The sequence below is a fragment of the Podarcis vaucheri genome (genome assembly GCF_965113315.1).
Source record: "Podarcis vaucheri genome assembly, chromosome: 5".
Taxonomy (NCBI): domain Eukaryota; kingdom Metazoa; phylum Chordata; class Lepidosauria; order Squamata; family Lacertidae; genus Podarcis; species Podarcis vaucheri.
In genome coordinates, this window is record NC_138763.1 from 41332824 (window position 1) to 41357222 (window position 24399).

Genomic DNA, 24399 nt, shown 5'->3' on the forward strand with positions numbered 1-24399 from the left:
CAATGGATCAGTGGTATGGGCATTGCTTTCTTTTCTAGGAGACATAATTTGATCATCCTACCTGAAACTTGTCTTAGGAATGACTTAGGAGACTTCTTAGGAACGTGCTCATTTAGTCCTCTTATTCTTTATTTTGCTGAGTCGTGCACATGCAAGTTAGAAACAAGCTACATATTTGCAAAGCATTGTACCGGAATTTGGGATACAAAACCTATATGTAAAAGTTAAGCTGTAGGTGAATAGTTGCCTAATGAGAAAAGAGTATCGGTTACGGTATATCACAAATAATTGAACTGAATATCCTTATGCCGCTATGGATAGAATAATCTTAATTTTCGTTCTCTCAGTTTCTCATTTTTCCAAACTTTAATTCAGTTCACTGCATTCTGCAACAATTTGCAATTCCTCCCCACCAAAAAAACCCCTCATGTAAATTCATTGACATCTTAGTGCAAATTTCTCCTAAGAAACAGTCTGTTTCCCTTAATATAGTATAATGCATTTCTGCGTGTTATTTTTTTCCTAATATTTTCATTTCCCTGCCCCCCTTCCCTTAATGTATACATTTTTGTAAACATTGCTTGGGAGAACTACTTTGCAAAATTTGGATAAATGCAGGTTTTGAAGGTTAGCTGTGCTTTGGTTCACATATTGTTTCAGAAATTGCAAAATTGATAGATTCAGCTTTAAATGCACACTGCATCAAAATTCTCCACCATTCCTACATGCCACACAGTATGATCATACCCTTTTTTCTGGGTGTGGTCTGTGCAGGATCAAGAGCAGTTTGCTGCCTTAATCCTGTATGCCCTCCTGCTGAGTGACTGTGAAGCAGTCTGAAAGCCTCTCTCTGTGTTTCCCCCTTTCTTATCTGCTTTTGCCCTTCTCCCACAAGACTGATGCAAATAAACCTAGCATTGACCCTGAAGTTGTGGAGACCACTGTGGTGTGTTCTGTAGCAATTGTCCCTGTCTGCAATGTGGGGCCTTTGATGGGATGCAGGCTCAGGGCATCCCATAACACAGGCTGAATGCATTTGGTACAAATACAATGTTCAGTGAACTTGTTCAAAAATGCAGGCATGGTAGCATGGGCAACACAGGCGAGGATCTCTAAGAGTGTGTTTCACTTACACTGTTTGGGGGACTTGGTGCTGTGGGCTGACATTCCACATCCTGTCTCACTGTAGCTTTCTTTTATAGCTACATCCCTGCTGTTGTGGATCATCGTGGAGGAATGCCCTGCCATGGAACATTCCTTCTACACCAGGTATTTTCTTCCCCAATACCCAAACTCATTGGCTCTTTTCTGTAATGATATTTTTGTTAGGTTCAGTTCTACATCCAGAAATTACTGAAGGTGGGTAGTGAAACACCGATAAAAACACAAGCCTCCTGCCATGTTTAACTAAGCATCTTTGGGCACAGACCTGGAATGGCAGACTCTGGACACATATGAAGAGGTGCATGAGAAGGAATGGGGTGGGGATGCTAAGACAGTGAGGAAAAAAGCTCTCTCCTGTCAAAAAGGAATCTCAACTGCTGCCAGAGACTGGAGAGAGCTCAGAGCCATGGCCTGGGGTGGCTAAACAGGATTCAGAGGAGCAGGAGGTTCTGGCGTTATCTCCCAGAGCCATGTGATGCCTCCTCTGGTGAGAACAGGTGCACCAACCCCAATGGAGTGTGCACCTGTAGGCTACACATTTTTGCAAAACTAATTCTTGCTAATAAGGTGTGTGTCTCATCTTGGCAATCAAGCTTGTTGGGTTTAGAACTTTGTGTCCTGATATTAGACTGTTATCTGGCCTTGCTCCTAGCTCGGTTAACTTCTTCATTCCATTTGTAGGAGCCACGAGACCGAGTTAGCACTTGCTCACTGCTGCACCTTACGCTCTCACTCTACTGGTTTGCCATAAATTTGTTTTTCATGCTGAGCAGTACATAGAATCTTTTGTCAGGAAAGGAAATGGGAGAGGTTCAACTGTGCTCTGCACTGCAGGTTACCTCCTTTAAAATGCCTCCTCCTTTTTTTTTAAAAAAAGTATTTTTTATTGCTTTTCTTCTTATAGGTTAAACAACAGCACATATGCAACAAAATATACCCTCCCCCTTAGTAACTATGATGCAGCACAGTGCAATGAAAGAGGAGTAACACAGAATCAAAATTGAAAGCAGCCAAAAGTTTTGATATGCTGTAGGAAGTCTGTTGTATATCTTGCTCATACGCATAATAAAGCAGTGCCCAAATGACCCTTTTAAATGAGGTTATCCTCAAGACAAACTGTATTTATTTGCCTATCTTAGCAAAGCACTTGTCAAATAGACTATGTGGCTAGCACTGTAGATTGCCTCATCTAAGGGCCAGTTTATAAGAGGCAACCTGTTGTAGGAGCCATGTCCTTCTCCCTCTCTTGACCAATATTTTTGCCCCTGTTCATGCACATATCCTTTTGCAAAGGGCAAAACCCACCCAGTGCTGCTCATTGCTTAGCTGAAGTTCTCATAACCGCTGCCTCCTTTCTCTTTGGGCATGGTGGATGACAGGGTATCCAGAGGAGGATCACCGTCACCCTGGTGCATGAGACAGGGAGCCACATTCGCTGGAAAGAAGTGCGGGAGCTGGTTGTGGGTAAGTAAAGCTTGTGTCTACCCTTTCTTGTATCTCCTAGCCAAGGGGGTGGAGTCTCAGGCCCAGGAGTGCAAAATGACCTCCCAGGCTTCTCAGAATGCACCCTGGGCCATGTCGTCTCATGGGTCTGGCTTTGTGATGGGCTTGGATGTGATAATGCTGATGGTTTGCCTAGATGGAGGGTGAAGATGTGTGGGTGTTGTATGTGCAGGGCTGAAAACCTTGTGGCTTTTGTGCGGCTGGAATGAACAGGGCAATGGTGGTTCACTTCCATTGGAACTGGTAGGGCAGAAGGCAGGAAGGCCAACAGGAAGTAGAGACAGAGCCAATGGTGGGCAGAACCAACTCGCTTTAGTTTTGTCTCTGTTCTCCTCCCTGCCGAATTCTACAAGGGCAGCCCAGAGTCTTAAGGAGTAGAAAGCTGATAGCCGGTGCCATTCCTCGGACTGATTGTAAGTAAGAAGGCAGGCAGGTGGGGGTTAGATGAGGCCAGATGGAGGTTAGTGGGGCAGTGCCCTAGTTGATCAAATGCTCCAACCTTCACTAGTACAGGAGTAAGAGTCACATCCATTGCTCTGCTAATTTTTGCCTCTAGCCCCACCCACCAATGGCATGTGGCTCCTGGAAGGTTCCCCATGAGGGAATGCAATACTAAGTCTGAAAATGGTTCTCCACCCCTGTTGTGGCCAAATGGTTGCCTGAACCGAGCAGCCCCTTACTCCCATTGACTCCAGAGAGGTTTATAGACACAAATGCTATGTGCCGAGCATCAAAAGCAGTGCTCCGAGACCTTAAGTAGGCCCCTGAGCATTCTTACTGACTTGTAGACAGTCTGTACTCTGGAGATCTGTGTCTTATTATGGTATGTGGTGCAGTGAAAACCATTCAAAATGGTATTTATATATTGTGAGGAGCTATTCTGCCCCTATAACCTCAGGGGCTGTGAGGCTACTATACCAGGGAATTTATGTTGCTTATGCAGGCAGATTTTGAGAAGTCACCAAATTATAGTGGTGTGGTAGGCTTGCTGCCTCTTATTTGTTCCAGGGCAGCATGGATCTGTACAGTGGTACCTCGGGTTACATATGCTTCAGGTTACAGATTCCGCTAACCCAGAAATAGTGCTTCAGGTTAAGAACTTTGCTTCAGGATGAGAACAGAAATCGTGCTCTGGCAGCGCGGCGCTGCAGGAGGCCCCATTGGCTAAAGTGGTGCTTCAGGTTAAGAACAGTTTCAGGTTAAGAACAGACCTCCGGAACGAATTAAGTACTTAACCTGAGGTACCACTGTATAGTGAGAGAAACAAAAATATGATTTTCTTAATAGCTACAGCTTGACAGGATCACCACATTGATAGGCTGAAAAATATACCTGCGTTTGAGTTCCCTCGGGAATAAACTGTATGTGGTGTTTTCTGCTTTTAGGTCGGATTCGGAACACCCCAGAAGGAGATGAATCCCTCATTGACCCCAACATCCTATCTCTGAACATCCTGTCATCAGGATACATCCGCCCCTCCCAGGATGATCGGTGAGTCTGGCCACAAAGCATGCTCTGCTCATTTAACCTGAGGCAAACATGACCTCCCTGTAGATTTTCAGGGAGTGTATGTACCTAAATATATATTGAGGGGGGCATTTCTCTGAAGGCCCCCCCCTTTACTGCAGTACGGACAGCCAGTGAGCTAAAGCCATGCTGAGGCTAGCTAAGTAACGGGACTATAGTGTCCAAGTAGCAGAAAGAGAAAGCAACAGTGGTCCAAAATATTTTCCCCAAGCATCCCTCTGATTGAGAAGAGTTTTACCAGGCTGGTAACAAAGATTCCAGCCAAACATGCCTAATTTTTCCTGTTTGGCCTTGGCCATGAACATCCATCACCTTATCACTGAATGTCCAGTGAATTAGAACCATATCAGAAGCTACTTTGTACTAGGCTCAGACTATTTGTCCATTTAGCCCATAATTGTCTTCTATGACTGACAGCTTCTCTTCAGGGTTTGAGATAGAGATCTCTCCTGCTCCACATGCTAACCAATATTTTAAACTGCCACACATAGAATCGGGGACTTTCTGTGTGCAAATATTGTGCTCTACCAATAATCAATGGTCTTACCCCATACATACAGAATTTTTGGATTTGCCTGTGGTATGCTGTTCCTTATACATTAGCAAAAATCACATTACTGTATTGCTTATCACTGCTCCTTGTTCATGCACTAAGAGCTGGTTTTCTAGGGAAAAGATAGAACAGGACTTTTGAAAGTTGGCACCAGCTGCTTGGAGATATTTTGCTTCCTTGGAGCTGGAATAGCAATGCTTGCACCAAGCACATTATCACCAGGGCAAATTCAGAATATGCTGGGACGCGGGTGGCGCTGTAGTCTAAACCACTGAGCCTCTTAGGCTTGCCAATCGGAAGGTCGGTGGTTCTAATCCACGTGACAGGGTGAGCTCCCGTTGCTCTGTCCCAGCTTCTGCCAACCTAGCAATTCAAAAGCATACCAGTGCAAATAGATAAATAGGTACTGCTGCGGCAGGAAGGTAAACAGCATTTCTGTGTGCTCTGGCACTTGTCACGGTGTCCTGTTGTGCCAGAAGCAGTTTAGTCATGCTGGCCACATGACCTGGAGAGCTGTCTGTGAATAAACGCCAGCTCCCTCGGCCTGAAGCGAGATGAGCGCCACACCCCATAGTTGCCTTTGACTGGAGTTAACCAAGGGTCATTTACCTTTACCTATTATTATTATTATTATTATTATCCATTCCATTTCTATATCATTTTATATTTAAACAAAAATATCGCAAAGCGGTTTACAACACATTGAAACATCAAATAAAAGAATCCAGAATAAAACATTACCGAAGAAAGTCAAATATAAAGTATAGATTCAAAGCAATATAATGTAATTATCTTAAATATTTCAAAACAAAACATTACAAAGGAGGTCAAGTATAAAATGCACATTAAATAAAACAGTATAATTAGCAAGAAAATAAAATATTATCATAAGCATAGAACATGTCTGCTGCTGTTGCTGCCCATCCTGTCAATGGTGGTTCATTGTGGGAGACGGCTGTGAAAGCTCAGGTTCAGTGACCTGGGTCTGCACTAAGACAGCCAGGATGGTAATGCATTGTAACAGTTATAATTCCTAAGATGAAGGCCTGAGTTTGGTCCCATGGATGGGGTACTCATGCTACTATGTCAGGAGAACAACAGGCAAGAGGCAACACGGCTTCCAATCTCAGTTTCTTTCACTTTTTGGGGTGGTGGGTGGGGAATATCCCTTTCCTCGTCTCCTGTAGTTGTGTGGCTACACCGTTTTTACTGAAGCATCCCAGGCTAGTCCCTCAATACTCATCTCCATTCAGACATTTAACATAACATCATTTATCCTGACCCTCTGGCAAAAGAAACCACTCATCACGAGCTTGTATGGTTGAGCTGTGATCAATAAAAATGCGGGACAAGGTGTTAGTATGTGATGTGTGAAAAACAGAAGCTGCCCAAGAAATGCTGGAAGAGAAGACAGATTGTCTGAGGTGAGTTACCCTAGGACAAAGGTTATGCAGTCGGGAGGTTCACACAGCCTGCTCTCCAGTGCTGAAACAATGGGTGAAAGGGGTTGTGGGGCCACACAGGCTAGCTCTGCCCTTTTCCTGTGCTGTCTGAATGTATGGATGGTGGGGAAGCATTTCATCAGGCTTAGCTGTGGCTCACGTCAGTCATGGAGGCAAGGCTAGCCCATAGCTTATACCCCCTCACCCATTTTTTTCAACACTGCAAGGAAGACTGGCATGTGAACTTCCTGATGTTAACAATTGAGCAAAGACTCTTTTTAGTATTCACCTCTAATGGCGTTTCTCTTCCAAATAAGCAAGCAATATATAAATGACAAATAAATTGAAATGTCAAAAAACCAAGGAGTGGAATTCCATGTTGTGCTATGATGAACATTCTGTCTGCACAAACATTGCAGCTTGCCAGACAGAACAAGCCCCCCACCCCCATGTGCTGTTCTGGAAATTTTGCTGACACCCTTGAGCCAATTTTGGGGTACTGTATGTGGGAGGAGGAGGGGGGGAAGCCTGTTGCACAAGCAGAAGTCATTGTGCAGGGGTTCCAGTGATGGGGCTGATCAAGTGAACCCAACCCAGAAAAATCAATGAAAAGAGGGCCAGCCAGCATATAGCAGTGTCTCTCTGAAACAGTAGCTGCTAAAGACCTGCTCCATGGATTAAGAGGGAGGAGTTGCAAAAGTATGGAAAAGTATTTCCAAATGGCAGTTTCTTTAGCAACAGACACAGCATGCACAAGCAAAATAGGAAGAACCTCACAGCAAAAGTAACGGCTGTCATGAGTGTTCAAAGTGATCATCCCTAGTTTTGCTCAACAGTTGCTGCTCCCCCTGTGACAATCTTGTGAGTACATTTGGCTATTAGGGATAAGCACAGCAAACCTGGTTTGCAAGTGCCCAGCTTGTCGGCATGCCAGCCACCTGCAAAAGTTCTAGGAGCACTGAATAAAGCTGACATTAAAGATTTTCTGTAGTTGTATGGTGGATATTGATCAGTAAAAGAACGGAGTCATCCTGGATGTGCAGTCCATTTAGGTAATTCTGCATATTGGATTGGATATCTCTAGTGTGGGGATGGGGGAGCAGTGGCCCTTTCAGTGTTGCTGGATTACAACTCCCATCTTCCCTGGTCACTGGCCATGCTGGCTGGGGCTGATGGGAATTGTAGTCCAGCAACACTGGAAGGTCACATGTTGCCCACCCCACTGTACTGCATATTCTGGGAATGGATTTTTCTGCTTCTTTCTTACTCAGGCTCCCTGCAGAATACTTGAACATGACTTTTCAAATCAACTAACAAAGCATTCATATGCTTTAGGACATGTTTGGGTTGTTTCATTTACAACATTTATCAATTTCTCTGGCAAAGCAGCATAACTCATTAAAATTCATTTTTTGAAGAAAGCAATTAAAACTCAAAAGTGTCAAGAACAATAAAAAGGTTTATCCTGGGTCATGAAACACCTGTCAGGTTGCTTGGAGAGGGAGAGGAATCACATATACAGAGCATTCATGTTTTGGTTCTTCCTCTCTGGATCTGTGCCTGGCATAAGAGCATTATTCTCAGCTGCCTGCATGGATGAGAACTGAATTGTTGGCTGATGCCTCAGAGTTTGCTAGCAGGATGGCCAGATTTTGCAGGAGGAGGACAATCTAGAGCAACTGAGGAAGACAATGGACAATTTGCCATCTTCCAGAGTCTCCACCCTTCAGTTCTGCATGGGCTCTGGGGGCTTGCTTTGGGTCTTGATGTTGCTGAAGTGAGAAGGGTGGGAACCTACCTAACCCATCATGTGAACCTTTTGCTTCTGCTCACTGCTTTGCTATTGTGTGTTACCTAGCTGCCTTCCCAAAGACCAAATAACAATATATTTTGGTCTCATTCCCTCTATCCCCCGGCCACTGAAACCTCTGAGACTAGAGAAGGTTCCATTGCCTTCATTCTTATAAATACAGTGAAGAACTTGGAAACTCCTTGTCTCTATGGCATTAGTGGTTAATGTGTAGTGGTTAAGCATGAATTAACATGGACAGAATGGCCTCGGGGGCTCATTCGGGCCTTAATAACTTGATTGGGTGATGGTTGATGCAGTTATGTTCCAAGAACTCAAGGTAAATCCTAGTGGAATAAATGAGGCTGCCATCACATGATTCAAATCTCAATACCAAGAGGGTAGTCCTGTTAGTTTGTATTCAAGGTGGCATACTTGGGCTTTGCTCACAAGACCACTGTGAAATTGGGTAGGCATGCAAAAAGTGATGCACCCACTGGACTTCATGACTATACCAGGATTTGCTCAGCTCTCCCCAGTTCAGGCCCCAATATTCAGTGTCAGTGTCGGACACTCACTCACTCACTCCACTCACTCATAATGGTTGTGATATTGGATGCTTTGCTATTTTCTACTGCAGCTTTTCGTGGCTTGCCAGTGGGCAGAGAGAGGTGCTGTTTATAGGGCTTGGGCTTTTGAGAAGCTGCACTATGGAACTGCTGCTACTGCTGCTGCTGCTGTTACCACCCATTTGAACCCACACTAACCATGTGATTGTTTGTGTTTTTGCAGGCAGTTTCTTGATTCGGATATGCCTAGGTATTATTTGTTCCCCTCCCCATTTATTTATTTATTTGACCTCCTCCCTGGTGCCCCTACCCAAGTCAGCATTGCGGTCACCAATGCTACAGTTGGAACTTCCCTCCACCCACTCAAATACACCAGCTTCTTTCTCCTTCTCTTCTGTATCATTGGGCTTTTTGTTCCATTTTGTTCCTTGGGTCTCTCTCCCCACTCCTTGTTTGGTTTCCTTTTCTTCCTTCTTTCTTTCTTTCTTTCTTTCTTTCTTTCTTTCTTTCTTTCTTTCTTTCTTCCTTCCTTCCTTCCTTCCTTCCTTCCTTCCTTCCTTCCTTCCTTTATTTTTTTTTTAAAAAACAGCTCTCTTTTTAAAAAAAAATTCTTCTAAATCTATGTTCTTTTTTTGGCTGGTTTTACTTTCTGTTTTGCTGCGGTTGTAATTTTTTCTGACATCTGCCAAAACTATGCTGCCCCACCCTTTGTCCATGCTGAAGCCCCTTCCCTTGATCCCAGCTCTGGCACGAAAGCAGTTTGGATAGCTGTGTGCTGATGCAGGCTGCATGAGAAGCTGGGCTGGGGGTGATGAAAAGAAGGGGAAGGGGGTGCAGGAGAGCCATTGCCATGTGGGAGATGAGGGAAGAACCTAGTTTAACAGGCTTCGTGGGAAGGAGCCTTGTGATAACAGCTTCTGTTAATACTGTTTGGCAAAACGCAGCCCAAGAAACACAAGCATTAAATGGTCTGCAAGTTTTACAATGATTAGTTTGCACGTAATGCTAAGCGAAACAGTGGTTTAGCACAAATGTGCTCCTCTTCCAGTCCTGCTGCTGCACTGCTGTTGAGAGCCAAGCAATTGTTTGACTTAGCATGCTGTCTAAACCTTCGCTCGTGGTTTGAAACACTCCATGAGCTGTAACCAAGGTTTGTTCTTGGTTTGCAGTTCTGGAGGTGACAAACCGGGAGCCTGGGTTCAGATGACACACTAAACTAAACCTTAACTCACAGGTGCAGCAGGTCTGGAAGAAGAGCAAGGTGGCTGCAACCTCCTCTCCAGAAGCTTGCACACTTGTGCATTCACACTGAGCCATGGTTGGCCTAGCACTGCATGCAAACCAAGCCAGCGGGAATTGTTGACGTTTAGAATATTATCCAAGGTGGACAATCTTTACATATAATCTGAAAACTGTACTTAACTTTGGAAGACTTCCTCCTTCCCCTAAGGTGTGTTTGGGATTTCCCTTTGTATTTAGAGCTAAGGAAGAGAATGCTGAGAAAATGGGATTGTGGATATCAAGGTTTGTTTTAGTTTACTGGTTTTTCTGAATGAATTCCATTGAGAGCCCAGGACTTAGTTCTTGGCTGCCTTGGATTTGCAGAAGTCAATAGTCCAGCATGGGCAGAATAGGAATAAAATGAGGCCTTTCTTGCTTACCTTGATTGCAAGTCATTTGCAGATATTTGATTGATCTGAGGTGTCTCTAGGGATTGTGGTTATGTTGAGGCACATGCTTATTGAGCTTCTATTTCTGAAAGTTTGGTACAAAAGTTGTCATTCCAGGGAAGTGTAAATGGAATAAACTGGACTATGCTAAGTGTCCTCTGATTCCTCTGGAGTAACTATTCAGTCTGCCGGTGATGATACAAAGATAGGCTAAGAAATAAATTCCATGGAGTAAATGGAATAAACTGGACTATGCTAAGTGCCCTCTGATTCCTCTGGAGTAACTATTCAGTTTGTTCCAGAAGTCCGTTCTTAAACCAAAGGGTTCTTAAACCAAGGCGTGCTTTCCCATAGCAGTGGGGGACTCAATTTACACCAAACAGGAAGTGGAACATGTTCTGCTTCCAAGGCAAAGTTCACAAACCAAAACACCTACTTCCTGGTTTGCAGTGTTCTTAATCCAGGTTGTTAATAAACTAAGCTGTTCTTAAACCAAGGTGCCACTGTAATACCCTTGTATACTGTACAATGATGCTGCAAAGCAATAATATGTGGTTTATTGCTTGCATGTGGCCTATTTAATGAGCTCTCTGATTGGTGCCAGGCACCATTTTGTGCAGGTAGTCATTATAGAGGTATAGCAGTCCAATAAATAATGATATGCCTTCCAGTCATTCATTGTTATCCCTAGCCTGGCCTTTAACTCCAGGGAATAAGTATACTTCCAGAACTCAGAGACTGTCAGTGTTTGGCAGATACCTAAGAACCAAATTAGACATGTGCAGTTAGGCAGCCCATGCTTAAGTCATGGGTCTATCTATTATTAAATAACAATACATATCAATAAGTGTTAACTAATAAATAGATTCAATCTTCAGATTCTGCCTTTCCGTCTGGGATAGAGATGAAAGGATCTGTCAGCTTCAGTTCTCTGAGCTTCTCATTTTTTCCATTCCTAAATTAGGGTCCCAACATTTCTGCAGCAATTTGCAAATTTTCTTTTTAAAAATCCACATGAAAGTTAGCCAATATTTCCTAACAAGCACAGTTCTGTATGCAGCTTTGACTAATGTAAGGCTTTTGCAAGCAATTTCTCCTAATACAATGCATTTATGTATAAATTTAATGAATATATTCATTTTATGCATATCATCACCATCATTGATTAAATAAATAAATTTGTATACCACCCTATACCTGCAGGTAAATGAATTGTTGTAAGCATTAGCTAGTTGGAGAGCGGCATCTCAAAATTGAGATGCATATGCATTTCAAAGGAAGGCTGTATATTGGTTCTCATACTGCTTGAGAAAGTGTGAATTTGATAAATTCAGCTTTAAATGGGAAGTGGATTTAATTGCTCCCCATCCCTAGCCTTAGTAACAACATTGCAGAGCTCAGTTCCTTCTTCAGCAGTTCTGTTTGTTTCGTCCACTGTGTTCTATTGCTTGTTCCAGGTAGCATGGTGGAACTGTGTTCCATTATTGGTTTGTGTGTGAGCTTGGGTAATGTTCTCCTTGGGATGAACTTGACAGTTGTTGTGTGTATTTGGTGCTGGGAAGGAACTTTTCCCAGGTCAGACTGACTTTTAGCACTTCTATGTAAATTGAGACACCAACTGATTTTCCTCCAACAATTGGTTTTTACCAGTAATTATTGCTATATCTTGAATTCCATATCTTGCTATAGCACCTTTGCATGGCACACCTTGCTTGCTTCTTCTCTTTGTTTATCAGGGCATGCTGTAATCTGGACCAAAAAACTAGATCTTTTTCAATTTAGCAGCACCATTTCTCATCACAGTTCAGTGTATAGTATGTTTTAATTCAGTGATTCCTAAACCTTGCTGGTTTAAGACCAGAAGGTTATCTCATGTTGGCTTCAGTTTCACAAAGCTGGGAAATAGGAAGTGATGCCTGATGTCTTCACAAGCATGCCTCCGTGATCAGTGACAATGTTGTGCAGTGTCACAAACTGTGCTTGCTTACGACTTGCTCTCCGTGTACCCTCAAATTTCCTTGGTCTTTCAGGCCTAAATCCAGTTGAGGAGGATGGATTGCCAGGGACCAGCAAGGATGCCCCACATTGTCCTAGTCCTGTATTGCCTTACGAAGCAACTTACTCTATTGCTAGAGGAACCCTCCTGTGCAGTGAACCACCCTTGCTTAAAGCAGCAGCTGGCAGCATGGGTTAAACAGTGGGAATGCTCCCTCTTCTATTACCATTCTTATGCTGGCTCAACACGGAGGCGTTTTTGTGTAGCACTACAGTAAGGCTGTTCAAGAGGTTGATGTGCAAGTTCATACTCATAGCTTTCCAGATCCTCCATAACAGCTCTATATAATTCACACTGGCTTTGATTCAATAACTTCTCTAAAATGTGACCTGCAAATGACCAATTGAAGAAACTTTTGATAATACATTTTCCTAACTCACTACCTTGGATACTTGAGTGTAAATTCTAGACTAGATTACAGAATTTAAAGCTTTATTCTCATCCCTACCATCTGACTAGCAATGTATTATGTGTGAGCTAAATTGCCTGTTGAAAAAAAATGCAACTTCTGCTTATATGCAACTTCTGCTTGATAATATATTTCTAAATTCTCCAGATTGATTACCAGATGCTTAGGAAAGTGATTGTATTAGTAATATATATTTCTGGTGTTGTCAAAGGATCCAATAATTAAAGAGCACACACATACACATTTCTTCTTTTCTAGTGTATCAGTGTAGACAAGCCCATAACCTATGGAGTAGGGTTAAAGTTTATTGTTGAGTGAATGAGTCTAGGGCAATGGATGAACACCCAAGGTTCTCAGTACAAATATCACATACAATGAATGAAGTGACATAATCAGAATTCCATGCACTTAGCCCCCCAGAATAGCCTTCCTTCATATTAACTTCTAGATTTGAAAGTCATACTAGTGGCATTCCCATTAAGTTCTTGACAGTGCAAAATTCTGTGTTCTTCTTCTTTTTTTAAAAGGAACCCACAACCTCACCTTCCCACCCACACCACATACAATATTTGCTTAGCAATGTGTTTTCAGTGATTCATTTGTATTTGGCATGTTTTCTTTGGAAGAGGACTGAAAACTATTGTTTGTGCGAATTTCACCCAGAACCCCTTTCTGCTTTTGCCTTGCTCAAGTCATTTTAGTCCATTTTTCACACTGTGAATCAAAATCTTCATAAGAATCATGCTCCACTGAAAACAGAGTCTTGATCCTTGATCCCCTAATGCAGGGGAAGGGAGCCTAGCTGGAAGGACACAGATATTAGAAATTCAACTAAAAAGTGAAAGGAGAGTGTTGAATATGCAAAACTATGTTCTGAATTTCATTCTGTGACCATGTTCTTCTACCAAGAGAGGGCACTTCCAGATTGACTGTTCACTTATACAAGATGAGGTTATTATCCTGCAGTTTCTAGTGCTAATATCCTGTCACTTTTCTCACCAGAAAAGGTCTGATAAGAAAATTGCCCTGGAAAGTGCAGGATAACAACCACTAGCTAGCAATATTGTATAACCTCCATGCAAACATATCAAGATTAATGCTCAATAAACAGGCAATGTTGTAAAGCCTCTGTGCAAACGTGTCAGGATCAATGCTTAACAAACAGCTGGTCTAGAAGCTCCCAGAGTGAAGGGACAATAGTCTTTTTGCTTTTCATTTGTTGCCCACCTTTACCAAATTCACAACAATCTATGGCTGCACTCTGTTCAAATCACCATCTACCCCATGTAGCTGCCTCTCTGGGTAGCTTTCCACAGGGCACCATATAAACAATGCTTTCTGACATTTTGATTTCTTTGTGTATGTGTGTATGTGTACATGTGTTTGTCTTGGGTTGCCTTCCACTTATAGCATTTCACTGGGAAATGACACTAGGTATTTCTACCTCACTTTACTCTCACACACTTGCTTGATCTATTCCCTCCTCCTCTTTTCTCTTTCTCCTCTCCCTTGTTTCCTCTTCCCTTTTCCTCTTCCTTTCCTAATTTTCTTTCCTTCCTTCCTATTGGAGTTACCTGTTCTCCCGTGGCTTGTGTCTCCGTGATCTTGGTCTCAGCTCTTTCAGTTTTGGTTTTGGCAAGATGCTGCAACTCTCAGTGTCAAGATGCAATGTTTAGAATGAGATAGAAACTGTGCATCATCAACTAATAGTCAGATCCTCTTTAACAAGAGTCAGCAACTATTTCTGAGAGGTGGACCTACTATAATGCACAATCTTCCCAAGAGGAGACCTGGCTTCTTTTTTAAAGAGACTTCTGACTATGTTGATATGAGTGTTGGTGAGCTGTGAAAGTGGAATGTCCATGTGGAAATGTTTTTGAATCATGAGGATGCTCAGACACATATTAAAGTCCCAATATTTTGGTCACCCTTTTCTGTTGTTTAGTGGCACAAAAATGCTGAGCCAAATAGGTTTTACAAAGGAATGCCATCATAATGGGAAAGGCTACTGAAAGGGGATGAGAGTGACGTTTGGGTGTCTGTATATCCAGGATGGAGAACCATTTTCAGCATGAGATCTCTTTTAGCTCATGAGCAGCCTTCTGGGGGATGCATTCCAGTGGTGGCGGGCAGGGCCAAAGGCAGATGTGGGCAGAACCATGGTTGTGACTTTTACAATGGGCTACGAAAGCCAGAGGGTTCTATGCACAAACACTGCACAACCATCTCTCCATCCTCCATCCAGGTAAACAAGGAATTGTCATCATTCAAATAAACATCACAGCAAGGCAAAGATACTAGAAGAGGGTGTGTGGCCTGGGGAGAATTCTGAGAATCTGAGGGAGAGGCTTGGTGGGGGGGGGCACATTCGGCCCTCAGGCATGAGAAGCCCTGTTGCTGCTGCATGTCATCAGAGCTTACATCTGCTTTGGTGCTTCCATTATGCAAAGAACTGAACCTCTATTTCATGTGTGGTGATCATTCTGGAAACCCTGGCTTCCTCAGTGGGATAGTATGTCACAGTACTGATAGACTATCTCAGTTATTGTTCTCAAAAGACAATCTGGGTGTTTTTTTAATAGGGCCAGCTAAAAGACCACACTTCCCCCTCCCCCAAAAAGGGCTAAACTCAGGTACCTTATGTACCTAATTTCACAAAGCAAGAAGCACAGTAGTTCTCAGATATCAGTAACCAAACAGGAAAAGGCTAGGGTAAGATAGGTCTGGAGAGAATTATATCTCCCTATCATTCAGAGTCACAATACTCCCTATAAATCAGAGATTGGTGGAATAGTCAGTTTTCTTCTGGAGCTTTGGTGACTGTAGCTGTATGTGGGAAATGAACTTCAAAGAGAATTCACTGAAAGCACTTTTATGAACACATCAAACTTTTAAGGTCTGCAATGCCAAATGCTTCTGGAGAGATGGAACTGACTGCAGCACTGAGCATCCTCACTCTTTTCTTTTCTGAACATGCTTGCTGGAAATTAGTACCTCCTTCCTGTGGAAGGAAGATAGATTGTCTGTGTGCTATGTTTGACTGAAGAGATATGGCCCTGGAGTGCTTTAGACAAAATCTGAAAATACCCAATTGTTTCTGGGATCAAGAGAAGCTCTCTGTTTTTGTATTGCTTTCTTCATCTTTCCCCCTGACTCTTGCTTCCTTTCCTCTTGCCCACATTCACTCTCAGAGGGCATGTTTAAATTACACCCCAAGATAAGTATGGGACAGAGCTTTGGCTTTACCATGGCAATGTAAGCAGAAACATGTGGTGACTTTTTTGCTAAGCCATAATATTCACAGACAACTTGAAACTTGTTTATTGCCAGTTCTAGATGAGAGAATGCGACCTGCATGCAACTTTCTATCTATTACTTTGTCCCTCTTTCTTTGTCTTTCTGGCACCCCATTATCTCATGGCTTAAATTTTAACCTTAAAACATACCCCCAAATCACCTCTGCTCATATGCAATATTAAAAACAACAACCATGAATTCACAGCACAGAAGTTTCCCTTGAGGATTCCCACAGATGCCTTCACTATTGCTGTTCACAATGAGGGGGTGTTTTTGAGCCACAGCACTCCAGGATGGCTGCATCCATTCAGCACAAATATGTCTCTCTGTGTGTGCATGTTTGCGTACTGCTGCTGATGCAATTGTCACAGTTTGGTGATTGATGGTAGTGTTTATTTTTAAACAACCATCTTGCTGTCTCTTTGCAGGACGTTTTACCAGTTTGAAGCGGCATGGGATAGCTCCATGCACAACTCTTTGCTGCTGAATCGTGTCACCCCATACAGAGAGAAAATCTACATGACCCTCTCGGCGTACATTGAGGCAAGACCCATCAGTGTCATTTCCTATAAATAGACCACACAGAGCTGAGTTTTAGAAAGGGGCTTCCACCTTGATTTACTCCAGCCCTCCCTGTCTTAAGCAGTCCCATAATTCCTTGTGATTCTCAAACTAATATGGGGTTTTGGAAGACACTAGGCTAACATAGCAATACAGGAAGCCCTTACATCAGCATTTGCTTACAGTTCACATCAGCCCCAGCCCAGCATTTTACCCTGATTGATAAAATCCATTCAGACGTTGTTTCTGTGTGTACATGAAATTTGTTTGGGGGAGCTGGAATGTCTTAATGAATTGCTCCCATGTATTAGTTGGAAGGTCTTAATGGGGTGCACACCTCCTATGCATGAGTAAGTGCACCATGCAATTTGATTGAGCAGGGTTCAAACTGCACAGGGTTCCAGGTCATGTAGAATGCAGTTACAGCTACATAGATCCCTCTTTCAGGATAATGTATAGAGGTGGGACGACATCAGGAGCAAGGGCAGCATGTGCAGCAGTCCTCCCCTTCCCTCCATGCATTTAAGGTACATGTAGAAGAGTGACTAAATGGACCTACAGAGACTTGCTCAAAATCATCCAATGAGCTTCATGGCTTAACAAGCATTCAAACTCGGATCTCCCTCATCCAAGTCAATCTGTGGGAAGCAGGGTGGACTCTTAAACTGAAGCTAGCTGCTAGCCACTGCTTGTCAAGAGAATAGAAAAAGGACTGCCAGTGACAGGGGAGAGAGCCTGAGGGACCATTTTTAGTACGCAGTGAGCACCCTTCCTAGTAGAGCACTTCTTAGCAAATGTCACTGTCTTCTTGTTTCCAAAACTTGTCTTATTTTAATAAAAACTTGTAGGGAAAGCAGCTCCTCGGAGTCTTGTTCTACTTTTTGCAGGAGTTTACCACCCTGCTCCCAGCGGAAATCTTTTTGCAAGTGGATGCTTGTTTTAAAATATAGTACAGCTCTAAATGTGATGATAAGATGATGTATGATTTCCCATAATTGCTTTTGTGGCAAGTAACATGAAATGGAGCTGCAGTGGGTGGGCTGCAGAGCATGTGGGGGAGGCCCTTAAAACTTCTCTAGGCCATTTTTCTTCTTGAAATCTCTTCCGCTCCCAGCTGATTTTTAGTCATTCAGATGAAAGACAGTGCTATTTTTCTACAAAGAAGAGGTGATGGAACTCATTATGAACACCTCCCTCGTTGTCTTAGAGGTGCCAGAACTGAGTTCCAGCAAGTTCTAGCTGAAAAAAAAGCCCCAATGAAAGATACATATATTTTGGAGAGGGAGCCTGAAGGGAAAGGGTTATGTACCTCTTCTCTACCTGGCTGTCTTCTGCTAAGGATTGCAGACTTCATTGACTGCTTTTTATTTTTTATTGGGAATTTTGTTTTCTTTCTGACACCATCATGTGTAATTTGACCTTATATTTCTGGCATAAGAAGTGCAATAAAACAATGGTTTTATTGTTGTATTTTATGCTTGATCTAACTGAATGTAGAGTGCCGTGAAATTCTAAAAAGAACGAAGGCTGTTATAAAAAATCTTTTAAATTAGCAAATCCAAATTATAACAGTGGGCCATGCTGGATGATAGCTCTATGATATATGATACCTAACTAGGCATTTGCTATTGGGTAGGAAGGCAGTGAGTAACACATATGAAGTGCTGCTGCCTGTAATATAGCTAACTGATATGCATGAGAAATATTGTTGTTTTTAACTAAAGACAGGAAAAGGGATACTAGTACTCTGCTAGGTGCCAGGTTTCTAAAGCAAGGATTCCATGTAGTACAGGAAAGTGTATATAAGACTGTAGTTTTATGAGAGTAGCTCCAAATAGCAATGATATAAACATCTATGGATTATTAAGGATACATGCATGACATCATTGGGAAACCTGCTGCAGAACATAATTTTGCTCTTGAAGGCAAACTCACACCATCTGAGAGCCTTTCATTGTGTACCAACAGCCAAGAGCATCCCAGGAAAGCATTTTTAAAATTAAAAAAAAACCTAGCAAGTATCCTTCTATTTTAGATGGAGAACTGCACCCAACCAGCTGTGATCACCAAAGATTTCTGCATGGTCTTCTACTCCAGAGATGCCAAACTCCCTGCTTCTCGATCCATCCGCAATCTTTTTGGAAGTGGGAGCCTTCGAGCCTCAGAAAGGTAAAGAAGTCTCATTTCCCATTCTGCTGGCAGAATAAGAGTATACCTCAAAGAAGAAATACTTTTGATTTATTGGAAAAAATGCATATAAGCCTAGATATAAACATAGGGGTTACCAACTAATGTTTATTAGTTAAGAAGAATAGTCCTGCTAGGTCAGGTTAGTGACTCATCTAGTCCAGCTTCCTGTTCTCACAGTGACCTACTAGATGCCCATGGAATGACCACAAGCAGGACTAAATCACAACAGCAGTCTCCCAGCAACTAGTATTTTGAAGCATACTGCCTGCACAACCATGGAGGCAATAGCCATTGTGGCTGGTAGTCACGGATAGGTTTATCTTCCATGAATTTGTCTAATCCTCTTTTAATTCTATCCATGTTGGTGGCCATCACTGCCTCTTGTGGAAGATAATGCCATAATTTAACAATTTAACACTGTGATGTGTAAAGAAATACTTTCCATTACTAGTGTTACAGGGCTTAACCTTGCAGAAGCCATGCTGGTTTGTTCTCTCATATTTATATGGTTATTCCTTTAACAATACTGTACTTTCTACCAGTTTTATTAGGACAGATGTAAAGCCAACTAGACTGTAATTTCCAGGATCCTCTCTGGATTCCTTTTAAAAAATTGATGTTATCTTGGCCATTACATTTAATGTGCCACATGCACATGAAGGTCATTTATTCCAACACCATGCTCTGATGTTTCACTCTTTTTCCTTGCAGTAACCGTGTAACTGGGGTATATGAACTCAGCCTTTGTCGGGTGGCTGATGCTGGCAGTCCAGGTGAGAAACTTCTCTTTGGCTTTGGCTTCACTTTCTGATGGTCCTAATTAGCATTGTCATCATGACAGGCCCATAGGGAGGTGTTGGGGTTGTGCTAAGAGGAAAAGAATGTAATATTAGGAGAGTCAATTTTACTGTTGCTATGAGACTTATTTATTTTACATGAATGAATATGGGTGGCCCTTTGCATCTTAATACTTGAATCGTAAACATCCACAGAAGCATATCTGTCTGCAATGTCAGTGCAACATAACTTGAAAACTGCCCAAACATCATGCTTTTTGGGGAAGTGTTGTGAAAACTAGTAATGCACCATGTTAGGATATTTCCGTTCCACCTTAAAAGGGAGCAGGCTTTGTGTGTCACAGAGTCTGCGCATTTCCTGTTCACAGGATGTTTATGTTTTCTATTCCTTTCGTTCTCTCTCTCGGTGCCTGAACGCTGAAGCAGGCGGTCATGTTTTTTTCTCTGTTCTGACTAACACAGAATAAACTTATAAATAATGCTCTCCTGCGTGCATCTTTCGCTGTGCATTATCTGCTGATAAGAGCGTGCATCAGCTCTGGAATGTGGCAAGCTATTTCTGGAGCTCGTGTCGCTAATTGCTGATACTGTGTGTCTACGGGAGATCGATGGACGTCCGGAGGCGACGTGGGGCCATGATGGACTTTGTCTCCCTGGCAGTATTCCAACACACCATTCCTCTGGTTGCATTTTGAGGATTTGGGGCAGAGGGGGAGAGGAAGGCTGCATGCCTAAACAATATGATCCTCTAAAACAGGGGTGCAGATCTAGCCAATGGACTGGACCCTTACCTTCCCAACCCAACCCATTTTTAACAGGTAGGTTGGGCAGTCCCACCTGTCAATGACAACACCAGGTGACAACACTTTGCAAGCAGAGACAATCAACTGATCATTGGCCCCTGCAAAGTTTCATCTTTACCTGATGAGGGCAGATGGGCACGGCTTGGTCAAAATGACCTTGCCAACCAAATGAGGATTTAAATCTGTGCAAAGGCATTTGTTCTGTTAGTTATTGTATAGTAGAGAAGAACTACGGACTCCTATGTAGAAACCGCTTTACCACTAGTACAGTATGCTTTATGTTCATTTCTCTCTTCTTTTTTAATTGTGGAGTGCCTTGATGGGGAATATGTGAAGTTGGGAAATCTGCTTTAAAAGAAACACTGCCCACATGCTTTGCAGACTGGGCATGAGCAATGCTGAATGCAACCTGCAACTTTGTCCTTTGCAGGCATGCAAAGAAGACGAAGACGTGTGCTTGACACATCTGTGGCGTATGTGCGAGGCGAGGAGAACCTGGCAGGCTGGCGGCCCCGCAGCGACAGTCTCATCTTGGATCATCAGTGGGAATTGGAGAAACTGAGCCTCCTGCAAGAAGTAAGACTCAAGCCCAGTCGTCCTTATCCATGTCCGTGTTGGCGGGAAGGGTGGGAAGACATGAGGTGTGTGGATTGACCTCTGTGTGAGATGACTCTCTGCAGATGTCTGTGACCTTACTTAGCCAGAGGTTTATTTCCGCAGGTTGAGAAAACAAGGCATTACCTGCTTCTGCGTGAGAAACTAGAGACAACCCAGCGCTTGGGTCTCGATTCCCTTTCCTCAAGCTCCTGTGAAGACTCGGATTCCCGCAGTACATCTTGTGTCTCCTCTCCAATCTCAGCAGATGGTACCCCTGAGGGGAGGAATTTGCCACTGGACACCCCCAGTGAGAGGCAGAAAGAACTTGCCGTCAAGGTATATGTTATTCTGGGGCAACACCATGCCAGTTACATCTTTGTCTTTGGCATGGCATGGGAATGGCCTGCCCATTGCTGACATGCACCCTTAGAGATGTAGTGGACCATCAATGTGATCTTCAGACTGGAAAAAGGGTTTACTATTCCTGCTCTACAGCATGCTTAGTATAATAGATAATTCTGTCCTGGTCAGGGCCAAGCCTCTTTTTACAACCTGTATCTCTTAATCTCTCTCCCCCCCCCCAACATCTTTTCTACAGTGCTTGCGCCTCCTTACACACACATTCAACAGAGAGTACACCCACAGCCATGTCTGTGTCAGCGCAAGTGAGAGCAAGGTAAGAGAAACTCTGTTACTCAACCAAGATGTGTGAATACAGATGGAAACGGTGGTATGAAACTGTATCCACAGTGGCTAATCAGCTGTCAGGCAGGTGGCACTTTTCTTTCAGGGACAAACAGGTGCAAAGAGCTGACTCTCTGAGGACAGAATTGTGGGAATAAAAGTGCATGTTGAAAAAACACCCCATGACTATGTCCTTCTCTGGGAACATACAAGCAGAAGGGGAAGGGCTGTAGCTCACTGGTAGAGTTCATCCTTTGCATGTATAACATCTCCCAGCATCTCTAGGTAGGCCTAAAAGAGACCCGTCTGAAACCCTGCCAGTCAGTGTAAACAATACTGAGCTAGGTGGATCAATTGTATCATGTAGCTTCCTGTGCACCTAGAAACCTTTGCCACAGTGCCATATTTGGGGAAATAAAAGGCATAGGTACTTCAATAGCTCATTGGGCTGTATGCAAAAGTCATCATACTCAGAGTTTACCCATTGAAAATAGTAGACATTAACTTTTAATAGAAATTGATTTTGATGCTCATCCTCACCTTGTACTTCTTAGTTTAGAGAGGCCTGCAGTAAAGCAAGCAGCTCCAGTGATCAATTCTTTTTGTGTACAGCTATCTGAAATGTCAGTGACTCTGCTAAGAGACCCTTCCATGCCAGCCCTTGGTGGCTCCACCTTGACCCCCTCCTCCACCTGCCCATCATTGGTTGAAGGACGGTACAGTGGCACGGATACCAGGTGAGGAAGATGGCAAAGCTAAGAATTTCAGATCAGTCTACAGACACATTTATGAGCACAGTTTCAGACACTGTGTCAAGTTATTTTTTTAAGGAGGCCAAAGTTGAGTTGAAATTACATACCTACCTGCCTTTCCTTTGCAGAACTCTGCAGCAGCTCTCTTCAAGGGCAGAAAGCCCTGAATTTGAGCCCACAGTTGAAGGAGAACAAAAGAAATCCCCCACCTGTGGGCCTGAAGATGAAAAGGAGACCCAGCGCCTTTTGGTCCCTGATATTCAAGAGATCCGGGTCAGGTACAAGTTATGGGCTTTTGGAAAGCATCTTATTCTTGACTAAACTGAAGGGTTTGTTGACCTAAGTACATGGTACATTTCTTTTCCTCTGTGCCTCTTCCCTTGGGAGGGAAGCGGTTGCATGGTGAAGAATGCAATAATTAACAGGAGTGCATTCCTTTTGAATTGAGCAGAGCTATTTCTAAGAAATGAAAATGGGTTCTGGGCAAGACCCTGCAAGCAAATCAATTCCTCCAATAGATCAGAAAATAGCTTGTTTTGTTATGAACTAAAATTGGACCCCATTGCTTCTTTGGGAGGGACAGTGTCCACTCTCTCTCTATGAGCTCCCTAATACCTTTTTATAGTGGCTGCTGTTCTGGCAGGGGTGGCTTGGAGAGGGTGGGGTGTTTTTCTTCTTTTCTTTCCCTCCTCCCTTCCTCCCTTCCTGTCACCTGGAATATGACCATGCCAATGAACCAGGTGGCCTGGAGGGAAAGGGGAGGAAATGCAAAACAACTATTTGACTTTTAGAAGACATCTGAAGGCAGCCCTGTTTAGGGAAGTTTTTTAATGTTTGAAGTTTTAACCTGTCTTTAGTGTTCTGTTGGGAGCCGCCCAGAGTAGCTGGGGAAACCCAGCCAGATGGGCGGGGTATAAATAATAAAATTATTATTATTATTATTTTCCCCACCTCATCTTGCTGCTGCCCAAACAGCAGCAGCAGCCACTGGTAGGGCAGGTTGTGGAAGGGAGGAGTTCTTCCTTGGCTCCGATTAACATCCAAACTAGAATTCGATTAACATCCAAACTAGAATCATATGGAGGGTGAACAATGTCAATGGATAATGTTATATTCTGAACCAAGGAATCGCACAGTCCAGTAATGGCATCACATGTGCCTTCTCACTTAACATGTGCACCTCCCCACATGATAGGGATCTCCATGCAGAAAAAGTGAAATGAAGCAAACAAGTCAAGAGCATCCACAGGAGTATAACTTCTGGGGCAGAGGGAGGAACAAAGGCACAATTCTGGTGGTGCTAAAACTCTTTAGAAATCAATATGTGTGGTGCAGTTTCTATGCATTTACAAAGCATGGTGCCAATGTGTCTCCTCTACAGCCCTATTGTCTCCAGGAAAGGCTACCTGCACTTTCTGGAGCCCCACACAAATGGGTGGGTGAAGCGCTATGTGGTTGTGAGACGCCCCTATGTCTACATCTACAACACCGACAAGGACTCTGTGGAGAGAGCAGTCCTCAATCTCTCATCAGCTCAGGTGGAATACAGTGAAGACCAGCAGGCGATGCTGAAAGTAAGGACAACTTCATAGGTTGGGCAAAATCAGAGAGTCCACAGCTAGTGCTTCTGGGTAATTTATTGGGGACTGGGCTGTAAGGGAAAGAAGAGGCCATGGCAATGGCTAAAATCCAGGAAGAGTGTGAAGTACAGAGAAAGGAATGACAGCAGAGCCAGAGAATCTTAAGTGGCATAACCAGACCTGTTTCTGAACAAGCTACACCTAGCCTGTCTGTTGAGGGCAATTGCACCTGATGGTTTCAGAGTCTCCTCCCTTGAATGTGCAAAGCCATGTCAAGACAGCTAGAAACACATTATGCAGGTATTGCAGTTAGTGTCAACCTAATACTTTGGCCTACTAGAAACAAACCAATGAACCGACAACAGATTTGATGTCTTAAGTATGGTTTATAGGACATCCTTATATCCTCAGCCATGATTTGACAGCAGTGCTGCTTCTTAGAGTAGGAGTGGGACC

General features: G+C 43.2%; 1 protein-coding gene across 18 annotated transcripts in view; it reads left to right on the plus strand.

The window, feature by feature from the left end:
- KIF1A (kinesin family member 1A) overlaps nucleotides 1-24399 on the plus strand; it is a 115167-nt gene that overhangs the window by 85394 nt on the left and 5374 nt on the right. For 7 of the 18 annotated variants that reach the window (XM_082221682.1, XM_082221684.1, XM_082221673.1 and 4 more), the window contains 13 exons: nucleotides 1203-1269; nucleotides 2544-2628; nucleotides 4053-4158; nucleotides 8771-8797; nucleotides 16408-16522; nucleotides 18576-18709; nucleotides 19442-19503; nucleotides 20761-20906; nucleotides 21051-21263; nucleotides 21526-21603; nucleotides 22224-22348; nucleotides 22492-22641; nucleotides 23745-23937. In XM_082221682.1, coding sequence (XP_082077808.1) covers nucleotides 1203-1269; nucleotides 2544-2628; nucleotides 4053-4158; nucleotides 8771-8797; nucleotides 16408-16522; nucleotides 18576-18709; nucleotides 19442-19503; nucleotides 20761-20906; nucleotides 21051-21263; nucleotides 21526-21603; nucleotides 22224-22348; nucleotides 22492-22641; nucleotides 23745-23937 — 1501 coding nt within the window. Of the gene's footprint in view, nucleotides 1-1202; nucleotides 1270-2543; nucleotides 2629-4052; nucleotides 4159-8770; nucleotides 8798-14092; nucleotides 14117-16407; nucleotides 16523-18575; nucleotides 18710-19441; nucleotides 19504-20760; nucleotides 20907-21050; nucleotides 21264-21525; nucleotides 21604-22223; nucleotides 22349-22491; nucleotides 22642-23744; nucleotides 23938-24399 lie in introns of all 18 variants that reach the window. The other 11 variants (XM_082221685.1, XM_082221689.1, XM_082221675.1 and 8 more) reach the window with 3 other exon arrangements.